Raw genomic sequence first — 25760 nt, 5'->3', positions numbered from 1 at the left:
CCCTGCCAGCTGAGAAGTTCTTTGTCTGTAGGACTTTTTCCATACAGCTGTATTACACTCAATAAAACAGAATTGACTTACAACTAAAGTGGATTTTTTTTTTGTCTTTGACAATATTTTATAAAGTGCTGAAATGTCAGCAGGTGCTGTACATCTGTGGACAGAGCTGACATCTGGGTTTGTTGCAGGGTCTGGGAATAAAGTGGCAGTAACCATCTCCCTGCCTGACAGGGGAGAAAAGAGCAGGGCACACCAAATGTGGAATGGAAAAGAAAGAAAAACACACATACTAACCTCTTGGCCAGCTCATAATGGTGATGTAAGTGTCAAAGCCCTGAAAATTTCCCTGAAAGCTCTCGTTCCTTCCCCACAATTTTTTTTATGTGATTAAGAATATAAGAAGCGCTCAGCTGGATCAGACCCAGGGTCCATCAGCAGCGTCAAACCTTTTGAGGCTCTGTGCACATGCAGTTTTGAAAAGGAAGCGGCCACCTTGTGAAAAGATGCTCTCAGCCTGGCAGAAGCATCAGCAGCCAATGGAAGGCAAAGGAGAGCAGCCAGCTTCTGGGAAGGAAAGCAGTGCAGCAGTGTCTTTATTTTTTAAAAAGAAAGGGAGTGGTGACCGGCGCCCAAAGGTAGGATTGCCTCTGGCTGCCTAGCGGCTTATTATAGGGTTGTGGGGTTTTTTGTTTCAGAGTAGTGGAGATCGGCAAATAAGGAGATGGTGAATGAGGTATCAGTGAGGCTTGACTGAGAAAGAAGCCTTGGATTGCATCACAGAAACAAGGAGGTAGAACCAAAATTAGACAGTTTTAAAGACCAGCCCAAGAAAGAACAGCTGAGGATTTTGTAAGGATCATGGAGGGGTGCTTCACAGAGAAAGACTTTTATGCTGAGCATTTTGTTCCAAAGGATTATTTTGAGATGTACTATGCTTTTCAACCTGAGAAAAAGGTTGACAATCCAATGTTAACATTTTACCTGAAAAATCTCCACAAGGCATTCACTCTAGGTAAGTACTTATGATGTGCATTCATTCCAGTGCTATTGCTTTTCCTGGAATACGATCTCCCAAACTGGGCAAATGTTCCAGTTTAGTATGGACAGAGTTGCCATCTTTTGAACTGGCCTCACTGGCTGGGCCTTGAAGTGCAGTTTGAACTGCAGCAAAATGAGTGGGCAGCACTCCCCTCACCCCCGATATGGTGAAAAAAATAAATCCCTGCTAGTTTCTGCAAATGAAGGTGAGGTTAAAGGTGCAAGAGCAGCTCAGACTGTTGCTACCCAAGCCTCATGGCTGAGATTTGAACAAGTGTGTTATATTGGGTTGATGTCGTACAGATGGCATCAGAGGAGACACCTTGATTGATATTGGGAGTGGGCCCAGCATCTATCATTTCCTCTCTGCCTGTGAGTCCTTCCGAGAGGTCGTTGCCACAGATTATACCAATCAGAACTGGGAAGAGATGCAACGAAGGTCACCCAATGTTCTTTGTGGAGCAGTCGAGATCTTTCTCCCTATTCCTAGATGGATGCTCTGACCAAGGGGGAGGGAACTTTCCCTCTGAGGGCTGCATTCCCTTGGGTAAAAGTTTTCTGGGGTGCATACCAGTGGAATGGGCCCAAGGTGTACACACATGCACCATTCACATCCAGCCCATTCCCACATACCAATCATCCATGCACACACACACACACACACACACACACACACACACACACACACACACATTATTATTATTATTTATTTATTTATTTATTTATTTATTTATTTATTTATTTATTTATATAGCACCATCAATGTACATGGTGCTGTATAACCCACGCCCTCACTGCAATCTCTTCTTCCTACTGTTCTGATTGGGAAACAGCTGAGTTGCTGTTGGGGGTCTGCTCCTTCAGGAACCACTGCCATAACGCAGGTCTGCAATTGGTAAGGCCCGTACTGTCGCATCTCCCTTCAAGGTCGCTACCAGTTCTGAGATGCAAAAGGCCCCGAAGAAGGCAGTAAGGGCAGCTGAAAAAGAGCAGCCTCAAAAAGGAGATGAGCACAATGACGGCTATAGGGCTTGTAAGCCGATTAATATATTTGGGGACAGAGGTCTCCTAGTATCTGGAACGTTGGGAGAGGTCCTAGCCCACCCTTAAAGAGTCCTCCTTACCCTAAATTCCATAGTGTTGTCAGCTATGCCGAGGATCTTCGTCCAAAAGGCGAGGGCAGCTAGCTTGCTTCCTATGGTCCGAGTCACTAATCCCTTCCTCCACTCAGCAATGCAAAACTGGAATATGTGTTCAACGGGAATGGGTCAAATTTGTGGTAGGTGAAGGAGATCTTTGAAATGCTTGAAACTAGGGCTGGGCACCCCTTCCCTGAACCACTTCAGATCCCGATCTGGACCTTCTGGATCGGGCCCGAACCGGTTCGGATCAATCTGGACCTCCCCGATCCATTCCGGAACCTGATCCGGAGTGAGATCCAGAGGTCCAGATCGATATTCAGCCCCCATTTTGCCCCCCTTCCCCACTTACTTGCCTCTGCGGTGGAGGAAAGTAAGTGGGGAAGGGGGGACAAAATGGGGGTGAATAAGCCCCTTCCCCCCATACCTGGCTCCTCCACCTGCCGCCACACAGACTGCAGCACCGGTGCCAGGTAAGCCCCCTCTCCCCCACTTACCTGGCTCCACCGTGGTCTGGGTGGTGGCTTCAACTGTAGCCCAGGCCTGAGGCTGGAAACAGGCAGTGGCCTGGGCCACAGATGAAGCCATCGCCCGGACCATGATGGACGCAGGTAACCCCCCTCCCTCCTGACCCCTTACCTGGCTCCGCTGCCATTACGGCACAGACTGCAGCGGCAGTGGCAGGTAAGCCCCTCCCCCCACTTACCTGGGTCCAGAGATTCAGAATGGTCCAAATCACTTTGGAAAGGGGATTGGGAGGGAGGAGGAGGACATGTTGTAATGATATTTGTAGGCTTCAGTTTTGTTACATCTGGTGATAATATATGTTGCAATGCTGTTTTATTTTATTATTTTTTAATGCAGACCACACTTTATTTCTTCCCAGAAGTTGAATTAGTAATTGCCCTAGAGTGAATTGGACTACAGTTTCACAATCAGACTGTGCTGCAGGGTCATTCCAGGTCAAGAATAAACAAGTTTCAGAGAAACTCAATTTTACAAAAAGGAAAATGCAGTAGACCCTTTGTGTTTGCTGCAATGGATACAGAAGGTGATTTAGATCATAAGATCATTTAGATCAGAGCAAGAGGCTTTCTGAATGCTCAGAAAGCCCCGGGGTGGGTGCACAGTGGCATGGCATTGATTCTACAACAGTTCTGCAATCGTTCACCCACGCCGTGGCTTTCTGCTAAAGCTGTGGAGAAAAAAGGTCAGAGACGTGGCTGGGTGGTGCCTGGTGGAAGGTGATTGATCGCCTTCCACCAGGAGGGGGGTGGCTTCAGTCCCTGGGTGGCCACCCAGACACCCCATGCTCCCACTTCGGCATCGGGATTAGCTGACCTCTCCCCAGGAGAGGGAAAGAATGGGGTTTGCAAGAGACGCTGTGCCAACCCAGTGCCATGAAGACACCCCAAGGTGTCCTTGAATGCAAAGAGGCTTACTTCTGAGTAGACAGGCATGTCTTGACATTGTTGGAGATCTTGGTCAATGTACTCCAAATACACAGGCAGCAGAGGGAAGTTGCCTCTGCTGCCTGCGTATTTGAGGTACGTCCTCCAGGATCATGGGAGCACATGCCTTTAGACTGCTAATCCAGCAAGCGTGTGTGTGTGTGTGTGTTTGTGTGTGATTGCTAATCACCATAAAACACCTTTTATGCAGAATAATGAACCAGCATTTTTACACACAGTGGCAGCTTACGAAGGAGTCTAGTGGATGGTTGGTGCTCCCCAGATACTCGCTAAGATGTCCAGCGGCCAGGACAGTGCGGTGAGCGGGGTTTGGTGGTGATGAGGGCTTGTGGCCCCTAGTCCAGCAGGCTGAGTGGGACAGAGTCCGTCAGACTCCACCCCTGTGTCAGATGCCCACAATATCCCTAGTGGGGAACAAAGCTGTTTTCAATCCCACACTGCTGTTATCAACACAGCAACCTTGTACTCCGCACTCCGAGGCACAAACACCTGCGGCCGCCGTGTAATATGAAAACAGCCCTGCCCAGCCAGCCAATGTCTAAGAGTCCTGGAAACCTCTGCCCATGTTCTCCAAGCAGTTATAGAAGAGCAGCTACTCCCGCACCCTGCAGAGATGAAAGAAGAAGCTACACATCATCAAGAAACCTGGCACAGGGGTGGGGTAGTGCATGTGCAGTGGGAGCACTAGCATCAACCGAGACCAACCCTGATGGTTATGCACTAACTCCAGTATCTGAGGCAGTGAGCCTGTGTGCACCAGTTGCTGGGGAACATGGGCTGGAGGGTGCTGTTGTACCATGTCCTGCTTGCGGGATCCTGGTCAACATGTACCCTTGGTCTGATCCAGCATCAGGGCTGTTCTTATGTTAATGCTAAGCACCATGCACCATGGTTAGCCTTCCCAGCCTTCCCCAAGTTACACCTGAACAGAACCACTCTCACCTCTCTCCTTTCTTCACCACTTTCCTACCTTAAAGATTCACTAGCTTGGCTCAGCCACTGACCCACCCAGCAGTGCCCTCTTGCGCAACAACCCCATTGCAAAAAAGAACTTCACGTATTCCTTTCCTTTCTTTTCTTTTTAAAGGTGCCCTGAAGCAGCACGCATGCCTGCAGCCACGCAGCAGCACCACCAAACCTTTCGAGGCTCTGTGCACATGCAGTTTGGAAGAGGAATCTTCTGCCTTGGGAAAAGATGCTCCCAGCCCGGCTGAAGCCACAGCAGCCCACGGAAGACAAAGGAGAGCAGCCAGGCTCTGAGAAGGAGAGCAGTGCAGCAGTGCGTATGTTTTTTAAAGGCAAGGGAATGGTGACCTGGATTGCCCCTGGCTGCCTAGGAATGTATTATAGGATTGGGTTTTTTGTTTGTTCATTTTCGAGGAGTGGAGATAGGCAAGTAAGGAAATTGTAATGAGCTGAGCACTACCATGGCAGGCTGCCCAGAATATCTGGCTGGAACCTCAGACTTGAGAAAAATGTCTTAATAACAGAATGATGCAACTCACACCCACAGGAACGAATCATTAAACCATTTTCCTTATGTTTTCTGAATGGCTTGGAAGGAAATACCTGAAATGGAGAAAAGGCTGATCTCCAGCTACTGCCCCCAGTTAAGTTATTATTATTATTATTATTATTATTATTATTATTATTATTATTATTATTATTTATTTATTTATTTATTTATATAGCACCATCGATGTACATGGTGCTGTACAGAGTAAAACAGTAAATCGCAAGACCCTGCCGCATAGGCTTACAATCTAATAAAATCATAGTAAAGCAATGAGGAGGGGAAGAGAATGTAAACAGGCACTGGGTAGGGTAAACAGGCACAGGGTCGGGTAAAACTAACAGTGTAAAGTCCAAATAACATCAAGTTTTAAAAGCTTTAGGAAAAAGAAAAGTTTTTAGCTGAGCTTTAAAAGCTGCGATTGAACTTGTGGATCTTAGATGTTCTGGAAGAGCGTTCCAGGCGTAAGGGGCAGCAGAGGAAAATGGACGAAGCCGAGCAAGGGAAGTAGAGACCCTTGGGCAGACGAGAAACATGGCATCAGAGGAGCGCATCCAGGTGGACGGCTCCTTGCTCTACCAAGCAAAACACATTATGCAGCCATTGCATCTTTTCCTCCTTTGCAGCTTTTTTTCTTGTGGAAAGAAAGAAATGGTGGGGAAACACGAGAAGGTTACAAACAGAAGGAAAAGGTCATCATGGGGGGGGGGGAGTCGCATTTCCCTACCGTCACTTTGGCCCCCTTCTGCTGTCCCACAATAGCAATGACAAGCTTCCTCTTCCTTCACGTGATGAAGAAAAAGGAAGCAGCAATGACCACGTGGCCCATTCAGTGGGTGTTTTTATTGCGCTGCTTTTCCTGCACACAGCAGGAAATGGCGGCAAGTTTTGCATTAAAAAAAAAATGGATTTACCGGGTCTTATTTTGTCGCAGAAATAAGACCAGAAGGAAGGGGAGACACGGGGGGATCTACACTACTGCTTTAAACTGCTTCAAAGCACTTTATAACAGTTTTGACAACTGTTGGGGCCCAAGACACACTGCATATACAGTTTTCAAAACGTTTTCAAAGTGCTTTGAAGCGCTTTAAAAGCAGTAGTGTAGATCCCCCCCCCAGGAGGCAGAAGGGACCCACAAAATACCTGTGAGTGGAGAGTAACGAGCATGTAGTAAAACGCTTGTCTGATCATGCTTGTGCATCAAATTGCCATTGCACAATAAAAGCCACATCTGGAATCACCCGAGGAGGGTGTGAAAGAAACCAAGGCCAGGCGGAAGTTTCTGTGATACTGAAAAAGATGCAGAAAATGCTGAATTTGGGCCGTGTAAGCATCTTAGGGTACCGGTGGTCTCCTTGGAGATCTCTTGGGAAACAGTGGACTTTGGTTTCAGCTGTGTGCTTCCATCTATGCTCCACCGGTACATTTGTAAAGAAATGGAAATATTTCAAAATACCGATCACCCTCCATAAACAAATGCCAATAAGCCTGCACAGAACTCCTTCTAAAGGGTCCCAAACCTGGGTGTGTCTGTAGAACATCTCCCCACTAAGGGAAGTGTGGTGGATGTAAAAGCATAAATTTTACAGACTTCAAACTAACCTCGTCCTTATGGCAGAAGCATAAAAGAACATGAAAATAAAGTTTCTGGGTTTTATTTTCTGTCGCTATTGGAATCCTGTTGTCATGGCTGATTGCCAAATGAATGGATTTACATACTCAATTATAAAACTGAAGATGTGAAAGTAAAAACCATACTACTAATAATGGAATGTTATCTTAAAAGCTTCAAGCCAACTAGATTTCCAGGCCCACTTAGAGTGTAGGTCAGTATGGTGGTAGTGGGTGGTTGTGTTCGGTAAGCATTTGGCTTTTGCAAGTGTGCATCAATCTGCTCTCCCATTTTTATGGAAGTTCCCTGCCCAAGGGGCCTCAGCATGGGGGAGTATGTCCTCCTGATGCCGCAAAGTAAAACATTTTGTTCTGAATACAGCAACTCCACGCCAATGTAACGAACTGGATTCCAGTAAGTTCTTCCCCACGTTGCCAAAGACAACCAGATGTCAAGCTCTTTGGCTTCCCCTGCCATTTGTTGCTGCCTGAGTCAGAACCAAGAATTCTCTTCTGTTTTGTTAGGTTGGACGGGTGTCCTATTTTTCAGGGGACATTCCTCTATTTGAAGAGCTGCCCAGCCCATGTCCAGTTTAAAAGTAAAGAGTCCAAAGAAGAGAGAGCAACAAATGGTTCCTCTGCCTGGACAGAAGAATAAGCAGCAGGCACAGAGATCACCTGGTCACTGCCTTCCCCGCTTGAACTGAATTTCTATTTAAAGTCTAGGCATCATTTCTAAGTTGGCACATCTACATATAAAGTGTCATGTGCATATTTTAGGCTGATCAATGTCCCCCTTTGTCCTCTTTGTTGTTAATGCATTTCCTGGGTTTTTGGTAAGGTGTCAGTTGCCACCCTCCCCATGGCATGCTAGTAAGAAAAAAGAGAGCAACCCGAGGATATTCGGAGTGCCTTTCACTTGCCACTGAGTAACTACAGGGTTCCCCTCAAAAATATTCAGCCCTCCAGAAAATGTACAGCCTCAGCATTCATTCATTCCAAAATTTATACCCCCTCCCCCTCCACAGATATGATTCCTTCATAAATAACTTTTTTCTGCCAGGGAATCCAGGTCTTGCATAGTATGAAAGCCCGGGTCAAAGATTTGGTGAGGTCAACATACCTTCCAACTGCAAGGGTTTTGTGATCCTACTATGTGAATCGAGTGCTGGGCTAGATGGACCCTTGGGCCACAGCTAGACCTAAGATTTATCCTGGGATCATCCAGGGTTCACCCCTGCCTGAGCACTGGATCTCCTGTGTGGCACCTAGATGAACAGGTTTGACCCCTGGATGATCCAGGGATAAACCGTAGGTCTAGCTATGGCCTTGGTCTGATCCAGCAGGGCTCTTTTAATATTCTGAATCACATACAAAAAAATTGTGGGGTAGGTGCGAGCTTTCGGTGAAATTTTCAGGGTTTTGACACTTCCATTACCAAGAGGTTAGAATGTGTGTTTTTCTTCCTTTTCCGTTCCACATTTGACATGCCCTGTTCTTTTCTCCCCTGTCAGGCAGGGAGATGGTTACGGTCACTTTATTCCCTGACCCTGCACCAAACCCAGATGTTAGCTCTGTCCCCAGCTACTGACATTTCAGGACTTTATAAAATATTGTCAAAGTGAGACTTGGCTATGGGGCAGTAAATAAATGTAATTAATAATCATTAATAATAATAATAAAAGACAAAAACATCCACTTTGGTTGTAAGGCAATTCTGATTTATTGAGTGTAATACAGCCGTATGGAAAAAGTCCTACAGACAAAGAACTTCTCAACTGGCAGTGTGAAAAGCAGGTATATTTATACATAGTAGCATCTTAACCAATTAGCAGTTAGCAAAGTTCTAAAGCAAAACAAAGACAGATCAAAGCAAACTTCTTCATTATACCTTATCAACAGATGGCCCAGAGCTCTTCTGGTAATGTCGGATTGACCTGGATGGTCAGTTCTGCTTATCAAGCTAGCTTATTTGTCTTCTAATATATCTAGAGGTCTTGACAGTTAGAAATTCCAACTAAGCATTTCCTTGCTGATATATTTATTTATTTATTTATTTATTTATTTATTTATTTATTTATTTATCAAATTTATATACCGCCCCATAGCCGAAGTTCTCTGGGCAGTTTACAAAAGTTACAAACAGTGAACACTAAAAAGAATACAAAATTTAAAACCATCAAAAATATAAAAACAGCAGTATCCATTTTTAAACAAGAAAAGTTCTGGGGTCCATTAAAAACAAAAACAAATTCAGCATATGTTGTTAAATGCCTGGGAGAAGAGAAAAGTCTTGACCTGGCACCGAAAAGATAAAAATGTTGACAACCAGGCGAGCCTCATCGGGGAGATCATTCCATAGTTGGGGGTCCACCATTGAAAAGGCCCCCTTTTCAGTTTTAGCATTACAGTTTGAGCATTACGGCACATTCAGGCACATACATTATTCCAATCCCATCATGCAGTTCACTTGCAAGAACCAAACTACATAAGAACATCAGAAGAGCCCTGCTGGATCAGACCAAGGGTCCACCTAGTCCAGCACTCTGTTCACACAGTGGCCAACAAGCCATCGGCCAGGGATGAACAAGCAGGGACACGGTGCAACAGCACCCTCCCACCTATGTTCCCCAGCAACTGGTGCACACAGGCATACTGCCTCGAATACTGGAGAGAGCACACAACCATCAGGGCTAGTAGCCATTGATAGCCTTTGCCTCCAGAAATTTATACAACCCCCTTTTGAAGCCATCCACTCACATCTTGTGGTAGTGAGTTCCATAATTTAACTATGCGCTGTGTGAAGAAGTACATACAGAGGCCTACATACAAAGCAGGTATATCACGGCTTCTGGCCTTGTTTTCTCAATATCAAATCATCAGAATAAAACTTGAAGGCAATTCTGTTGCATCTCCCCAGTATTTCCTCAACCACTTCCCGTTTAGCTCAGAGCTTCTGGGCAAGCACTGCGCATGCCCCCTTAGCTCCACATGTAGGGAGGAAAAACCTGCTCTCCTGGATCCATTCAATAGCAAAGCCGGCCTCTTTCACGGCTTCCTCGATAGATGCCCGCTCCAAATACAGGGCAGTGAACCGCTGAGGGCCAACCATGTAGAAGGGATCTTCAAGGGCGGCATATAAGACAAGGTGGCCCTTTGGTTTAACAAGGGAGCTGATGTTCTTCAGGGCGGAGCGATAGGTCGGCAGGTCTTTGCAAGCCGATTCCAAACACAAGGAGGAGAGCAAGCAGTCTGCTGGAGGAAGAGTTAGCGGGCCCAGGGGACTGGGATGGGTCACGTCACACTTCAGTACCTGTCTGACGGCTCTTCGGACCTTCTCTTCCTTGTCCGCCCACTTCTCCCTGGGAGACAATACAAGGTGATTATGACAGCCTCACCACCACCATCACACCACTGCCACCATCAAACGGTCATCATTTTCACAGCCTCAAGGTGCCTGAATTATGGCAGTGGTTCCTGAAGGAGCAGCCCCCCAACAGCAGCTCATCAGTTTCCCAATCAGAGCAGCAGGAAGAGGAGATTGCAGTGAGGGCGTGGGTTATGTGTGTGTGTGTGTGTGTGTGTGTGTGTGTGTGTGTGTGTGTGTGTGTGTGCATGGATGATTGGTGTGTGGGAATGGGCTGGATGTGAATGGTGCATGGGTTTACACCTTGGCCCTTCCCACTGGTATGCACTCCTGACTACTTTTACCCAAGGGAATGCATCCCTCAGAGGGGAAGCTCCCTCCCCCTGGGTCAGAGCATCCATCTAGGAATAGGGAGACTGATCTCAACACCTTCACAAAGCTTGTTGGGTGACCTTCGGCCAGTCACAGTACCTGACAGCCTAAATGACCTTACAGGGTTCTTCAGTGAAGGCTGGTGGCTCCAAGGCCAGTGGGAGCAGTGATTCTGCTCTGGGTTTCAGTCAGAACCTGTCAAAACTCTAAACAGCTACCCAAGGTGTGACACAAATTCTGACTGAAACCTGGAATGGATTCACTGCCCGACTGACAATGGAGTCACAGCCTCTACTGCGATGGTCATAAGGAAAAAAAAGAATACGGGGGAGGGAACGAGAACATTATCCAGAAGGGATTACAATGTGGCAACAATCAATGAGTCCAGCTAACTCTCCCCAAAATGCTGACGTTCCATACCTGTCTCCCTCCAGCTCACACACATATTTCACCACTGGGCTCCAGTCGAAAGCTTCCGGGTCCTTCCTTAGCCAGCGTTGCATCTCTTCCCGGTTCTGATCGGCATAATCTGTAGCAACGATCTCTCGGAAGGACTCACAGGCAGAGAGGAACTGGTAGATGCTGGGTCCACTTCCAATATCAATCAGGGTGTCTCCTCCGATGCCATCTGTACAACATCAACCCAATGTAACACACTTGTTCAAATCTCAGCCATGAGGCTTGGGTAGCAACAGTCTGAGCTGCTCTTGCACCTTTAACCTCACCTTCATTTGCAGAAACTAGCAGGGATTTATTTTTTCCACCATATCGGGGTGTGGGGGGTGAGGGGAGTGCTGCCCACTCATTTTGCTGCAATTCAAACTGCACTTCAAGGCCCAGCCAGTGAGGCCAGTTCAAAAGATGGCAACTCTGTCCATACTAAGATGGAACATTTGCCCCAGTTTGGGAGATCGTATTCCAGGAAAAGCAATAGCACTGGAACGAATGCACATCATAAGTACTTACCTAAAGTGAATGCCTTGTGGAGATTTTTCAGGCAAAATGTTAACATTGGATTTTTCTCAGGATGAAAAGCATAGTACATCTCAAAATAATCCTTTGGAACAAAATGTTCAGCATAAAAGTCTTTCTCCGTGAAGCGCCCCTCCATGATCCTTGCAAAATCCTCAGTAGTTCTACTTGGGCTGGTCATTAAAGCTGTCTATTTTTGGTCCAACCCCCTTGTTTCTCTGATGCAATCCAAGGCTTTTTAGGGTGACCATATTTTGGAAGCCAAAAAGGAGGACAACATGGTCGGCTCCCAAGGGGGCGTGTCCAGCACCAAGGGGGCATGCCCACCCAAACACAGCCTTGGTCATATGTCTGATTTTACAGCACACGTTTTAGACAAATCTGTTCTCCATAACAGCTTAATTTTAAAATCACTGAAATAAAGAACAAGTGAGACATTCATTGTACCTGAAATTAACTTCACTCAATCCTGCTTTTGCTGTACTTTGAAGTTTTTGCTCTTCTCTGTGTGATGCAATCTCCCCTTCCCTCAAATATTTTTTTCTGACTGTATCCTCACTCATTGCAAGCTGCTGCTGTTGTTAATGAGGTTGGCTATTGGCTGGCCGGATGGCTGGCTTTTTTATTTTTAAATTTCCATATATATATTTTTAAATAACTTGTTTATGAATGTCACAAGTTTCTCTACTCTAACATTTTTAAAAAGTTTTTATTAACACAAATTAAAATACATCAACTTCACATTTACACAATCAATCAAAAGAAAGAAAGAAATATTACATAAATTTGCTCAACTGTTAACATTTGTAATTTATCAATATTCATGATCAAACAATACAATACAATACAATTGCTCCCCTTCACCCTTTGGGATCTATTCCTGCTTCCAAAATCTCATTACTTCTTCTGGTGGTGGTTTTCCACTTCCCTTAGAGAACACATATACCAGGAACTGTTTCCAAATTCCCTCAAATTCATTCGTATTTGTTATGCCTCTTCTTAGAATTACAGGTGTGTCATATTTCATGTCATTGGTGATGCTTGTGGGGACAGAGGGGGCAAGCACACAACCACCCAAACAAGGAGCTTGCCACCCCAGTTTGCCACCCCAGTTGCCAGACTCCTGGGTTCTGGGACAGCCAAGGAGGCAACGGCAGTGGAGGCGGGGTTTGTTCTGGTTCTGGAGGCAGTTCCAGTGCAGTATGGTCAGCACGCTGCTGAACCATGGCTGTGAGCCCTTGTTGCATGGTGTTTAACTGTGGCTTGGAGAGGAGGATTTTGTATGCCACCTTGAGTTCCTTAGAGGAAAAAAGTTGGATATAAATGAAAGAAAGCTCCCATTGCCACCAATGGCAGCAGGTGGGATGTTATCTCCCCTCCCCCCAGGACCACAGGGGGAAGAAAAGGGTTAAATTCCCTCTCCATGTCTTCTGCCATCTCAGTAATGATCTCTCTTTCTCTCTGTCTCTGTCTCTCTCTCTCTCACATGCACACATACAGAGCTGCAGCCTTTAAATACAAGGATGCATTGAAGGTTATCATCAGTCTGGCCTTCAGACTTGGAGATGGCTTTGTGTAAACGAGACAGTTCTAGGGAAAGCAGGACAAGGCTCCTGTACCTTTAACAGTTGCATAGAAAAAAGGGATTTCAGCAGATGTATGCATGCAGCACCTGGTGAAATTTCCTTTTCATCACAACAGTTAAAGCTGCAGGACAGTGACCAGATACAAAACAGCACAGGGCTCCTGCCGTTTTAACTGTCGTGATGAAGACTGGATTTCAACAGGTGCTGTATGCCTACAAACGACACCTGATGAAATTCCCCTTTCTATACAACTGTTAAAGATATAGGAGCCCTGTCCTCCTTTTCATATGGTCACCCTACACAATTCTGAGCTAAATTCCTCCTCTCCTCATTGGTCACTTCATCAGTGAAGGCCAGGAAGACTCACCTCGTCCTCCCACAACCTGGTGCCTTCTAGATATTTTAAACTGCAACTCCCATCATCCCCAACCCACATGGGTTGGAGTCCTCCACATCTGGAGGGAACTAGGTTGGTGAAGACTGGCTCAGCTTCTCTTTGCTGGGCTCAGTGGCATCTCCTGGGTGACTCAGAGACAAAGGCAAGCACCCACCCACCCAAACAAGGAGCTTGCCACCCCAGTTGCCACTCCAGTTGCCAGACTCCTGGGTTCTGGGACAGCCAAGGAGGCAGCGGCAGTGGAGGCGGGGTTTGATCTGGTTCTGGAGGCAGTTCCAGTGCAGTACGGTCAGCACGCTGCTGAACCATGGCTGTGAATTTGAGCAATTCTGAGCTCAAATTGTTTGGGCTGAACTGTGCTCAGGCAAAATTCTCCAATCCACCCTCCATCTGTGCCTTCAATAACTTCTGTGTCTTTAATAACTGTGTCAAAAGAGGGGATTTTAATCAATGCCACATTTCATTTCATTTATTGCATTTGCCTAGTAGCCAAAGCTGTTGGGTGGTTTACAAAGATTAAACGCCTTAAAAATACAGTATTATGCAAAATATCAGAACAGTTTAGCTGCAAACATAAACAGAGCTGACACACATAAGCCCACACATATCCAAACAATGTCCCATGATCTGATTAAAAACTTTATCGTATGTTGCCAGATGTGTGGGAGTAGAGGAAAGGCCTATTTTGGGGCAACGTCAAAATAATGAGGGGAAAACACTGTAAATTGCTGTTTTTTAAAAAATATACAATACTAATGTTTTCCAAGGAAGGTTAGGTTACTATTAATTACAAAGAAAATGTGTTGTTCTGTTTGCTTTTTCTTTTTCTTCCTTTTGTTCTCCTCTTGTGTTTTTTTCAGACTTTTACTCTTTCTCGTGTATAATGTAAAACAATATTCAATATAAATATGGCATGTGTTAAAAAAAATTTTTTTTTCTTTGTTAATAGCTCCTGAAGAAGGATCGGTAGATCCGAAACGTTGAACTTTTATTCAAAAAGTCTTGTTACAACAACACATTTTTAAACGTTTGAGATATCAGTACAAAGAGATTAAAACTTTCCTACTTTTTAACAATAGAGATTATCTCTTCCTTTTTTCTTTCTTTTTTTGGTTTCTGTTTTAGGACAAGACAAGACAAGTCCTGCTGGGGGTTCATTCCATAAATGTGGGGTTGCCACGGAGAAGTCCTCTTCCTTGTTACCACCTTCCGATTGGGTGACCAAATGGAAAGGAGCACAGGGCTGCTGTATCTTTAACAGTTGTATTGAAAAGGGGATTTCTGCAGGTGTCGTTTGTATATATGGAGAACCTGGTGAAATTCCTTCTTCATCACAACAGTAAAAGCTGCAGGAGCCTTGCCCTCTTTTAAATCTGGTCACTCTAGTCTAGGGTGACCACATGACCGGATTTGTCCGGGTTTTTTATGGCAAATCCGGGAGGGGGAGGGGAAATCCGGATTTTCCCAAAGAGCAGCTGTGATGGGAATTAACAAAAATGCTTATAACTCTGTTGTTTTTTTAAGATAAAGGCATGAAACTTGGCACAATGTAGCTCTTAGGAAGGGCTTTAGTCATACCTTATTTGAAACAGATCTGTTCATCCATTGATTTTTTAGGATTTTTTTTAAAAAATTGTGGTTTTAAAAATATTATTTTTAAATCATCATTTTTAAAGATAAAGAGATGAAACTTTGCACCATGAAAGGATTTAGGTAGAGCTTTAGCCACACCAAATTTGAAACAGGTCCATTCATCCATTGATTTTTTTTAGACATTTTTTAAAAATTGAGGTTTTAAAATTATTATTTTTAAAATCATCATTTTTAAAGATAAAGCGATGAAACTTTGTACCATGATAGGATTTAGGTAGAGCTTTAGCCACACTAAATTTGAAACAGATCCGTTCATCCATTGATTTTTTAGGAATTTTTTAAAAATTAGGTTTTAAATTATTATTTTTAAAACTGTCATTTTTAAAGATAGAGAGCTGAAAGTTGGCACCATGAAAGCATTTAGGTAGAGCTTTAGCTGTACCAAATTTGAAACAGATCTGGGGGCAGTAGCAAACCCTGTTAACAACAACAGCAGCTTGCAATGAGTGAAGATACAGTCAGAAAAGATATTTGAGGGAAGGGGAGAATGTAACACACAGAGTATAGCAAAAGCTTCAAAGTACAGCAAAACCTACACAAGTAGGAGTGAGTGAAGTTAATTTCAGATACATTAAATCTCTCACTTGTTCTTTATTTCTGTGATGTAGAACAGATTTGTCTTAAATGTGTGCTGTAAAATCAGACATGTGACCAAGGCTATGTTCGGATGGGCACACCTCCTTGGTACTGTACACGCCCCCTTGGGGGCGACCATGTTGTCCTCTTTTTTGGTTTCCAAAATATGGTCACCCTATGTTATTTTATTATTTTGAATGCAGGCCACGCTTTTTTTGCTTCCCAGAAAGTTGAATTAGTAATTGCCCTAGAGTGAATTGGACTACAGTTTCACAATCAGACTGTGCTGCAGGGTCATTCCCGGTCAAGAATAAACAAGTTTCAGAGAAACTCAACGTTATGAAGAGGAAAATACAGTAGGCTCCTTGTGTTTGCTGCAATGGATGCAGAAGGTGGTTTAGATAATGGCAAGTTGCCTCTGCTGCCTGCGTATTTGAAGTATGTTCTCCAAGATCATGGGAGCACATGCCTTTGGACTGCTAATCCAGCAAGCCTGTGTGTATGTGTGTGTGTGTGTTTGGTAATCACCGTAAAACACCTTTTGTGCAGAATAACGAACCACCATTTTTATGCACAATGGCAGCTTACTAAGGAGACTAGTGGATGGTTGGTGCTCCCCAGATGCTCACAATGATGTCCAGTGGCCAGGACAGTGCGGTGAGTGGGGTTGGGTGGTGACGAGGCTTCGTGGACCCTAGACAAGCAGGCTGAGGAGGGCGGAGTCCATCATACTCCACCCCCATGTAAGATGCCCGCAATATCCCTAGTGGGGAACAAAGCTGTTTTCTATCCCAAACTGTTGCTATCAACACAGCAACCTTGTACTCCGCTCTCCAAGGTACAAACACCTGCGGCTGCTGGTTAAAATGAAAACATCTCTGCCCAGCCAGCCAATGTCCAAGAGGCCAGGAAACCTCTGCCCATGTTCTCCAAACAGTTACAGAAGAGCAGCTACTCCCGTACCCTGCAGCGATGAAAGAAGAAGCTACACATCATCAAGAAACATGGCACAGGGGTGGGGTAGTGCATGTGCAGTGGGAGCACTAGCATCAACCGAGACCAACCCTGATGGTTATGTGCTACGTCCAGTATCTGAGGTAGTGAGCCTGTGTGCACCAGTTGCTGGGGAACATGGGCTGGAGGGTGCTGTTGTACCATGTCCTGCTCGGGGGATCCTGGTCGACAGCTGGTTGTCCACTGTGTGAATAGAGTGCTGGACTAGATGGACCCTTGGAGTCTCCCAAACCTTGAGTACTATTATATAGCAAACAGGTTAAGACATATTGTTGAAGCAATTTTAGGGGCAGGGGACTTAGAATGGATGGAGGAAAATACATTAGGTAATATTGAGTTAAAATTGCAGAATGTATTTTTTAAGGAGAAAGGGAAGGGTAAATGGCTTAATGATTTAGATAATCACTTTTTGAAGTTCCATTGGGAACTTTGGAATAAATATAAAAAGGAACTGCTTTCAAGTAATTCCTCCTTAACACCGGTGATAATGCTAAAGAAATTTCCTGAAACCTTAAAGAATAGATTAAGCAAAGTTTTAAAAGAAAAAAAAACAAATTGAAATTAAGAGAATGCTTAAGGGGGATGAATACAAGAGAGAGGTTGGAAGAAGTTTTAAAAGATTTGAAATTAATGTGGTTAAACTATGGGCAATTGGAACAATGGACTAAAAATTGGGTGAGAGAAAATGGAGAGTGTGGAGAGAGGACAAAATTTGAGGAATTAATTGAAAAAAAAGAAATTGATAAGGGACAAAATATAGGGACAAAAGGGTTAATGAGTCAACTATATAATATATTAGCTGAGAAAGGAGTGTTGGATAGTGTCGGGAAAGTGGTTTGGGAGACTGATTTGAAGATTCAAATAGGACAGCAGAGATGGGAAGGACTATGGAGACAGAGAGTGTTGAGAAATATGTCAGTAAGAATAAAGGAGAATTACTATAAACTTGTATGGCGGTGGTATTTAACTCCGGTTAGATTAAATAAGATTAATAATCAGTTTTCAGCAGATTGTTGGAGGGGTTGTGGTGAAAAAGGAACGTATTTACATATGTGGTGGGATTGTAAACATGTGCAAAAGTTGTGGAAGATGGTGTTCTTTGAGATTGAGCAGATTGTGGGATTTAAAGTAGAGGTTACACCAAGGATTGCACTACTCTCACTGCAAGAAGAATTTAAATGTAATAAAGAAATGAAAGAACTGATAACGAACCTGCTGACGGCTGCGAGGCTGATTGTAGCTAGGAACTGGAAGATTCAAAGAGACTATTGTATTGAAGAATGGTATAAAGAAGTGTGCGACATTGCTATAAATGATAAATTGACATGTAATATTAAAATGAAAAGAGGCATAGTAAAAACGAACGATTTTGAGGGTATATGGAAAAAGTTCCTAGAGTTTGTGTTCTCTAAAGGAAGTGGGAAACCACCAACAGATGAAACTATGAGATTTTGGAAACAGGAATGAGATCCTGAGGTGGGGGGAGCACTGTTATGTTTAGTACAAATATGCTTAATAGGTTAAATTTGAATATTCGATATTAAGGCGATTTTATGTTTATGTATCAAGCGATTTTTATTTGCTGTTTTTGTTGTTGTTGTATTTAAAATAAAAAAAATAAAAAAAATAGATGGACCCTTGGTCTGATCCAGCATCAGGGCTGTTCTTATGTTAGTGATAAGCACCATGCACCATGGTTAGCCTTCCCAGCCTTCCCCAAGTTACACCTGAACGGAACCACTCTCACCTCTCTCCTTTTTTCAACTCTTGCCTAGGTTAAAGATTCACTAGCTGGGCTCAGCCACTGACCCACCCAGCAGTGCCCTCCTGAGCGACAACCCCATTGCAAAAAAGAACTTCATGTATTCCTTTCCTTTCTTTTCTTTTTTAAAGTGCCCTGAAGCAGCGCGCATGCCTGAAGCCACGCAGCAGCAGCACCAAACCTTTCGAGGCTCTGTGCACATGCAGTTTGGAAGAGGAATCTGCCGCCCAGCTGAAGCAAGAGCAGCCCACTGAAGACAAAGCAGAGCAGCCAGCTTCTGCAAAGGACAGCAGTGCAGCAGCGTCTATATTTTTTAAAGGCAAGGGACTGGTGACCAAAGTAAGGATTGCCCCTGGCTGCCTAGGGGCATATTAAAGAGTTGCTTTCTTTCATTCTTTGTTTTAGAGGAGTGGAAATAGGCAAACGAGGAGATGACGATGAGCTGAACTATCAGTGTGGTTTGACTGAGAGAGAAGCCTTGGATTGCATCACAGAACCAAGGAGGTGGAACCAAAAATACACCATTTTAAAGACCAGCCCAGGAAAGAACAGCTGAGGATTTTGCAAGGATCATGGAGGGACGCTTCACGGAGAAAGACTTTTATGCTGAGCATTTTGCTCCAAAAGATTATTTGGAGACATACTACTCTTTTCATCCTGAGAAAAAGGAGGAGAGTGCCCTGTTAACTTTTTGTCTGAAAAATCTCCACAAGGCATTCACCTTAGGTAAGTACTCATGATGTGCATTCGTTCCAGTGCTATTGCTTTTCCTGGAATAAGATCTCCCAAACGGGGGCAAATGTTCCATTTAAGTATGGACAGAGTTGCCACCTTTTGAACTGGCCTCACTGGCTGGGCCTTGAAGTGCAGTTTGAACTGCAGCAAAACGAGTGGGCAGCACTCCCCCCTCCCCAATATGGTGAAAAAATAAATCCCTGCTAGAAGGTGAGGTTAAAGGTGCAAGAGCAGCTCAGACTGTTGCTACCCAATAGGGGCGTGCACGGACCCCCCGATCTGCTTCTCTTCCAGATTCGCAACTTCCGGATCGGGTCCACTCCGCTCTGCCTATAGTCCGCTCCGGTTCACTGCGAAGCTCCGGATCCGGATCGGAGCTCCGCTTCCCCCCCCCCATAGACTTGCATTGAAATCCAAAAAAGCCTACAACTTTTTTCTGTTAACGTTAGAAACCTCAAACTCAGCACCATGATAGCTTATCCATGCATGCCAAGCCTCAAGCAAATCCAAGCATCCCCTGATTTTCAAGGAATTTTTGAAAATCGGACACCCCATTTTCAGACATGGGATTTACACTGACATTTCGACAGATAAAAACTTTGAAGCATGCACCCTCACAGATGCCATCTAGACCCACATTCATGCCAAGGTTCAAACAAATCCCATTATCCCCTGATTTTTGGCGGGGGGTTTAACCTTTAAAGCATCACCCCCAACCCCAATTCAGACCCCTTTCGATATCTCCGTCAATTTTCACGTTAGAAATGACAAATTAGGCACCATGACACCTGATCCATGTATACACATGCATGACAAGCCTCAAGCAAATCCAAGCCTCCCCTGATTTTTGGGCGATTTTTGAAAATCGGACACCCCAGTATCTCAGGGATTTAAAGCTGTAGACAGCTCAATGGGCTTTATTCATGGCCATTTCAAAGGAAATCCCAACATGCCATGAATTGGGGAGTACATAAACCTAAATATGAATCTTCTTCCACACTTGAAAAATTTATTTGAAACTTCAAAAAGTCTAAGTGAGCACAGGAAGGACTTATCCCCTGAGTCGAAGCAAAATACACACAAACCATCCCTGCAAGGTGGGCACAGAGGAGGACAGGAAGCAATGGGAGCAAGCATGCCAGAGGCTTGCAGGGTTGAACCACAAAGTCCATCATGTAGTATAGCTCCCAGGCACAAGGCGGGCAGACAGGCAGGCAGAGATGTATGACTATGCCAAAGATCTATGGGGAAGTCAGTCCCAGCAGATACCCCAAAACATCAGCACCCTGGTGGAGGTGGGAAGGCAGGCATGGAGCAGACATTTCTGGGGGCACAAGGAAGTGAGCCAAGGATTGTTTCAAAGCCAGTAATGCAAACCATCCCTGTGAGGCGGGAGCAGAGAGATGCCTTTTCTTTTGCATCCCATAACAAGGAGGCTAGGAGGATAAGAGTAAAGCTTTGTGATCCTTGCTTCAGAGTTGATTGACTGCATTGTGATCACAGCCATTATTAAACAACAACAAAATAATAATAATGTTAATAATAGCAGTACTAATTAATAGATTAGATTAATTAGAGGTCCGCTTGGCGCCTACACTGTACTGCTTTCGTCGCCAGCTGAAGACCTTTTTATTCACTCAGTATTTTAACACTTAATTTTAACTTAAATTTAAATTTTATGTTTTAACTCTGTATTTTAATCTTATAATCAACTTTGCTGTGTGGTTTTATCCTGGTTGGGCTTTTTATACTGTATTTCGTAATTGTGTTTTTAACCTGTTGGATGTTTTTTGTGGTTTTAATTTTTGTGAACCGCCCAGAGAGCTTCGGCTATTGGGCGGTATAAAAATGTAATAAATAAATAAATAAATAAATAAATAATAACAATAACAATAACAACAACAACAATAAGGAGTTGAACCACAATGAAAGCCTGCCTGACTTCACTGAAGAGGAAAAGCCAGGAGAGCTTGGGCTATGGGGTGTATAAATATAAAATGTAATAAATAAATTATTTATTTATTTATTTATTTATTTATTTATATAGCACCATCAATGTACATGGTGCTAGGAGGGATGGAATTAAAAGCAGCAGTGTTGCTGAATAAACAACAAGAAGAATTTATTTAAAAAGGCTATGTCTGTCTTTTACCAGTAAGAGGAAAGTGGATGTGCCCAGGGGGAGGGGGATATGCCAATTTGACTGGCCCTAAGTAAGTACCAGTCTTTAAGAAGCTGCCTGTCACTTCAATTCATGACAGGCATTAGCTTCTACTAGACTGTTTAAGCTTTGGAGTGTTCTGATGACCCTCCAAAGGCAGGAGTGTGTGCACTGGGCACGTCCACATGCCCTAGGGGACCTAATCCCCTTGCACCACGTCCACTTAGTTGTTCACCAAGGTTAGGGTGGGTAGCAGCGCTGTGTTTCCTATCTGTTATTTATTTGCTTAGTATATGATTTCAGGTTGTGTTTGTGCATTTGGTCGGGCTACTTTTTAAAAAAACACTGGGAAAAGTCCGTTCAGAGACTAAGAAAGAGAAGTTTCCCAGTATCCCAAGTTACTAAGTATCCCGTTTTGCTTATCCCCCACTCCAACTCTGGGATTGGAGGATGCTTCATCTGGTGATCATGACTGGGAGTTGAATCTGCCTCTCAGCACTTCAAAAAGGTACCTCTCCCGCTTTTTTTACCCTATTTTTTTAAAAATTATAGCAATCAAAACGCAGCACGCAAAGTGCTGAAAATAGGCTCAAAATAACCCCCACCCACGACTCTCTAAGCACAGCGAGTTTCAAATAGTTAGCTTGAAAAACAAAAAAGTTATCCCCTAAACTTTTCCACAATGCAATCCTATGGGCGAAAAAAATCCAAAATGGCGGGCGGATCGCTCCGCGAAAAGAGGAGCGCTCTGCTTATGGTCGCTTCTCTTCGCCATGCTTCTCCAGCCCCACGATCCACTTCTCCTCTGCCTGTAAGGGAGGCGGATCACTCCGGTTCACTGTTGCTTCTCTGATTCTAAGCAAAGTGGATCACACCCCTACTACCCAAGCCTCATGGCTGAGATTTGAACAAGTGTGTTATATTGGGTTGATGTTGTACAGATGGCATCGGAGGAGACACCCTGATTGATATTGGGAGTGGGCCCACCATCTATCAATTCCTCTCTGCCTGTGAGTCCTTCCGAGAGATCGTTGCCACAGATTATACCGATCAGAACCGAGAAGAGATGCAACGCTGGCTAAGGAAGGACCCGGAAGCTTTCGACTGGAGCCCAGTGGTGAAATATGTGTGTGAGCTGGAGGGAGACAGGTATGGAACGTCACCATTTTGGGGAGAGTTAGCTGGACTCATTGATTGTTCCCACATTGTAATCCCTTCTGGACAACGTTCTCGTTCTCTCCCCAATATTCTTTTTTTCCTTATGACAATCACAGTAGAGGCTGTGACTCCATTGTCAGTCGGTCAGTGAATCCATTCCAGGTTTCAGTCAGAATTCGTGTCACACCGTGGGTAGCTGCATAGAGATTTGACAGGTTCTGACTGAAACCCAGAGCAGATTCACTTGCTCCCACTGGCCTTGGAGCCACCAACCTTCACTGAAGAACCCTGTAAGGTCATTTAGGCTGTCAGGTAAGTGTGAGCTTTGTGGAGCAGTCAAGATTTGTACCTCAGGCTCCCTATTCCTAGATGGAGGCTCTGACCAAGGGGGAGGGAACTTTCCCTCTGAGGGATGCAATCCCTTGGGTAAAAGTAGTCAGGGGTGCATACCAGTGGGAAGGGCTCAAGGTGTACACACATGCACCATTCACATCCAGCCCATTCCTACACAGCAATCATCCTTGCCTACACACACATATAACCAACGCTCTCCCTGCAATCTCCACTTCCTGCTGATCTGATTGGGAAGCAGCTGAGCTTCTGTTGGGGGGCTACTTCTTCAGGAACAACTGCCATGATTCGGGCACCTTGAGGCCATGAAAATAATGACCATTTGATGGTGGCAGTGGTGTGATGGTGGTGGTGAGGTTATCATAATCACCTTGTATTCTCTCCCAGGGAAAAGTGGGTGGACAAGGAAGAGAAGGTCCGAAGAGCCATCAGGCAGGTACTGAAATGTGATGTGACCCATCCCAGTCCCCTGGGCCTGCTGGCTCTTCCTCCAGCAGACTGCTTGCTCTCCTCTTTGTGTCTGGAAGGGGCTTGCAAAGACCTGCCGACCTATCGCTCTGCCCTGAAGAATATCAGCTCCCTTGTTAAACCAAAGGGCCACCTTGTCTTATATGCCATCCTTGAAGATACCTACTACATTGTTGGCCAGCAGCGGTTTTCTTCCCTGTATTTGGAGAGGGCATCTGTAGAGGTAGCCGTGAAAGAGGCTGGCTTTGCTATTGAATGGATCCAGGAGAGCAGGTTCACCGTCCCTTCATGTGATGCTAAGGGGGCATGCACAGTGGTGGCCCAGAAGCTCTGAGCTAAAGGGGAAGTGGTTGGGGAAATACTGGGGAGATGCAACAGAATTGTTTTCAAGTTTTATTATGATGAATTGATATTGGGAAAACATGGCCAGAAACTTTGATATACGTGCTCTATATGTAGGCCTCTGTACGTAGTTTGGTTCTTGCAAGTGAACTGAATGATGGGATTGGAATAATGTATGCGCCTGAATGTGCTGTAATGCTAAAACTGTTATATCAGCAAGGAAATGCTTTGTTGGAATTTCTAACTGTCAAGACCTCTTTATAGATTAGAAGACAAATAAAGCCAGCTTGATTATGAGAACTGACCATCCAGGTCAATCCAACATTGCCAGAAGAGTTCTGGGCCATCTGTTGATAAGGTATAATGAAGAAGTTTTCTTTGATGTGTCTTTGTTTTGCTTTAGAACTTTGCAAACTGCTAATAATTGGTTAAGATGTTGCTATGTATAAATATACCTGCTTTTCACACTGCCATTGAGAAGTTCTTTGTCTGTAGGACTTTTTCCATACAGCTGTATTACACTCAATAAAACAGAATTGTCTTACAACCAAAGTGGATGTTTTTGTCTTTTATTATTATTATTAATGATTATTAATTACATTTATTTACTGCCCCATAGCCAAGTCTCACTTTGACAATATTTTATAAAGTCCTGAAATGTCAGTAGCTGGGGACAGAGCTAACATCTGGGTTTGGTGCAGGGTCAGGGAATAAAGTGACTGTAACCATCTCCCTGCCTGACAGGGGAGAAAAGAACAGGGCATGTCAAATGTGGAACGGAAAAGAGAGAAAAACACACATTCTAACCTCTTAGTAATGGAAGTGTCAAAGCCCTGAAAATTTCACTGAAAGCTCGCACCTACCCCACAATTTTTTTTATGTGATTAAGAATATTAAAAGAGCCCTGCTGGATCAGACCAAGGTTCCATCTAGCCCAGCACTCGATTCACATAGTAGGATCACAAAATCCTTGCAGTTGGAAGGTATGTTGACCTCACCACATCTTTGACCCGGGCTTTCATACTATGCAAGGTCTGGATTCCCTGGCAGAAAAAAAGGTTATTTATGAAGGAATTGTATCTGTGGAGGGTTTTTTTTTATAAATTTTGGAATGAATGAGTGCTGAGGCTGTACATTTTCTGGAGGGCTGAATATTTTTGAGGGGAACCCTGTAGTTACTCAGTGGCAAGTGGAAGGCACTCCAAATATCCTCGGGTTGCTCTCTTTTTTCTTACTAGCATGCCATGGGGAGGGGTGGCAACTGACACCTTACCAAAAACCCAGGAAATGCATTAACAACAAAAAGGACAAAGAGGGACGTTGATCAGCCTAAAATATGCACATGACACTTTATATGTAGATGTGGCCAACTTAGAAATGATGCCTAGACTTTAAATAGAAATTCAGTTCAAGCGGGGAAGACAGTGACCAGGTGATCTCTGTGCCTGCTGCTTGTTCTTCTGTCCAGGTAGAAGAACCATTTGTTGCTCTCTCTTCTTTGGACTCTTTACTTTTAAACTGGACTTGGGCTGGGCAGCTCTTCAAATAGAGGAATGTCCCCTGAAAAATAGGACACCCGTCCAACCTAACAAAACAGAAGAGAATTCTTGGTTCTGACTCAGGCAGCAACAAATGGCAGGGGAAGCCAAAGAGCTTGACATCTGGTTGTCTTTGGCAATGTGGGGAAGAACTTACTGGAATCCAGTTCGTTACATTGGCGTGGAGTTGCTGTATTCAGAACAAAATGTTTTACTTTGCGGCATCAGGAGGACATACTCCCCCATTGTGGGCTCTCCCACACTAGAGGCCTTCAAGAGGCAGCTGGACAACAATCTGTCAGAGATGCTTTAGGGTGGATTCCTGCATTGAGCAGGGGGTTGGACTCAATGGCCTTGTAGGCCCCTTCCAACTCTGCTATTCTGATTCTATGATTCTATGCTGAGGCCGCTTGGGCAGGGAACTTCCATAAAAATTGGAGAGCAGATTGATGCACACTTGCAAAAGCCAAATGCTTACCGAACACAACCACTCACCACCACCATACAGACCTACACTCTAAGTGGGCCTGGAAAT

General features: G+C 44.4%; 2 protein-coding genes across 2 annotated transcripts; one reads left to right on the top strand and one right to left on the bottom strand.

Moving 5' to 3' along the window:
- The first annotated feature begins 735 nt into the window (after positions 1 to 735).
- On the top strand, positions 736 to 24092 carry LOC134407683 (nicotinamide N-methyltransferase-like). The gene is made up of 4 exons (XM_063139598.1): positions 736 to 849; positions 19025 to 19198; positions 22310 to 22517; positions 23265 to 24092. Exons 2-4 carry the CDS (start codon positions 19045 to 19047, stop codon positions 23677 to 23679), a joined length of 777 nt encoding a protein of 258 aa, XP_062995668.1. The 5' UTR covers positions 736 to 849; positions 19025 to 19044; the 3' UTR covers positions 23680 to 24092.
- LOC134407644 (nicotinamide N-methyltransferase-like) lies at positions 9787 to 11635 on the bottom strand (the record flags this gene model as incomplete). The annotated part of the gene is made up of 3 exons (XM_063139513.1): positions 11479 to 11635; positions 10933 to 11140; positions 9787 to 10135 (listed from the first exon to the last, which is right to left on the bottom strand). Coding segments are annotated over exons 1-3 (702 nt in total), but the record flags the coding sequence as incomplete, so codon positions are not given.
- Positions 24093 to 25760: the final 1668 nt, after the last annotated feature.

The sequence above is a fragment of the Elgaria multicarinata genome, chromosome 12, assembly GCF_023053635.1.
Source record: "Elgaria multicarinata webbii isolate HBS135686 ecotype San Diego chromosome 12, rElgMul1.1.pri, whole genome shotgun sequence".
Classification (NCBI taxonomy): domain Eukaryota; kingdom Metazoa; phylum Chordata; class Lepidosauria; order Squamata; family Anguidae; genus Elgaria; species Elgaria multicarinata.
Note: the sequence above shows the minus strand (reverse complement) of the source record. Positions and strands in the feature narration are given on the sequence as shown.

Coding starts and splice junctions, on each gene's coding strand:
- LOC134407683 (XM_063139598.1), top strand. CDS start 19,045: ATGGAGGGACGCTTCACGGAGAAAGACTTTTATGCTGAGCATTTTGCT. Junction 19,199..22,309: donor CCACAAGGCATTCACCTTAG/GTAAGTACTCAT, acceptor GATGTTGTACAG/ATGGCATCGGAGGAGACACC. Junction 22,518..23,264: donor TGTGAGCTGGAGGGAGACAG/GTATGGAACGTC, acceptor ATTCTCTCCCAG/GGAAAAGTGGGTGGACAAGG.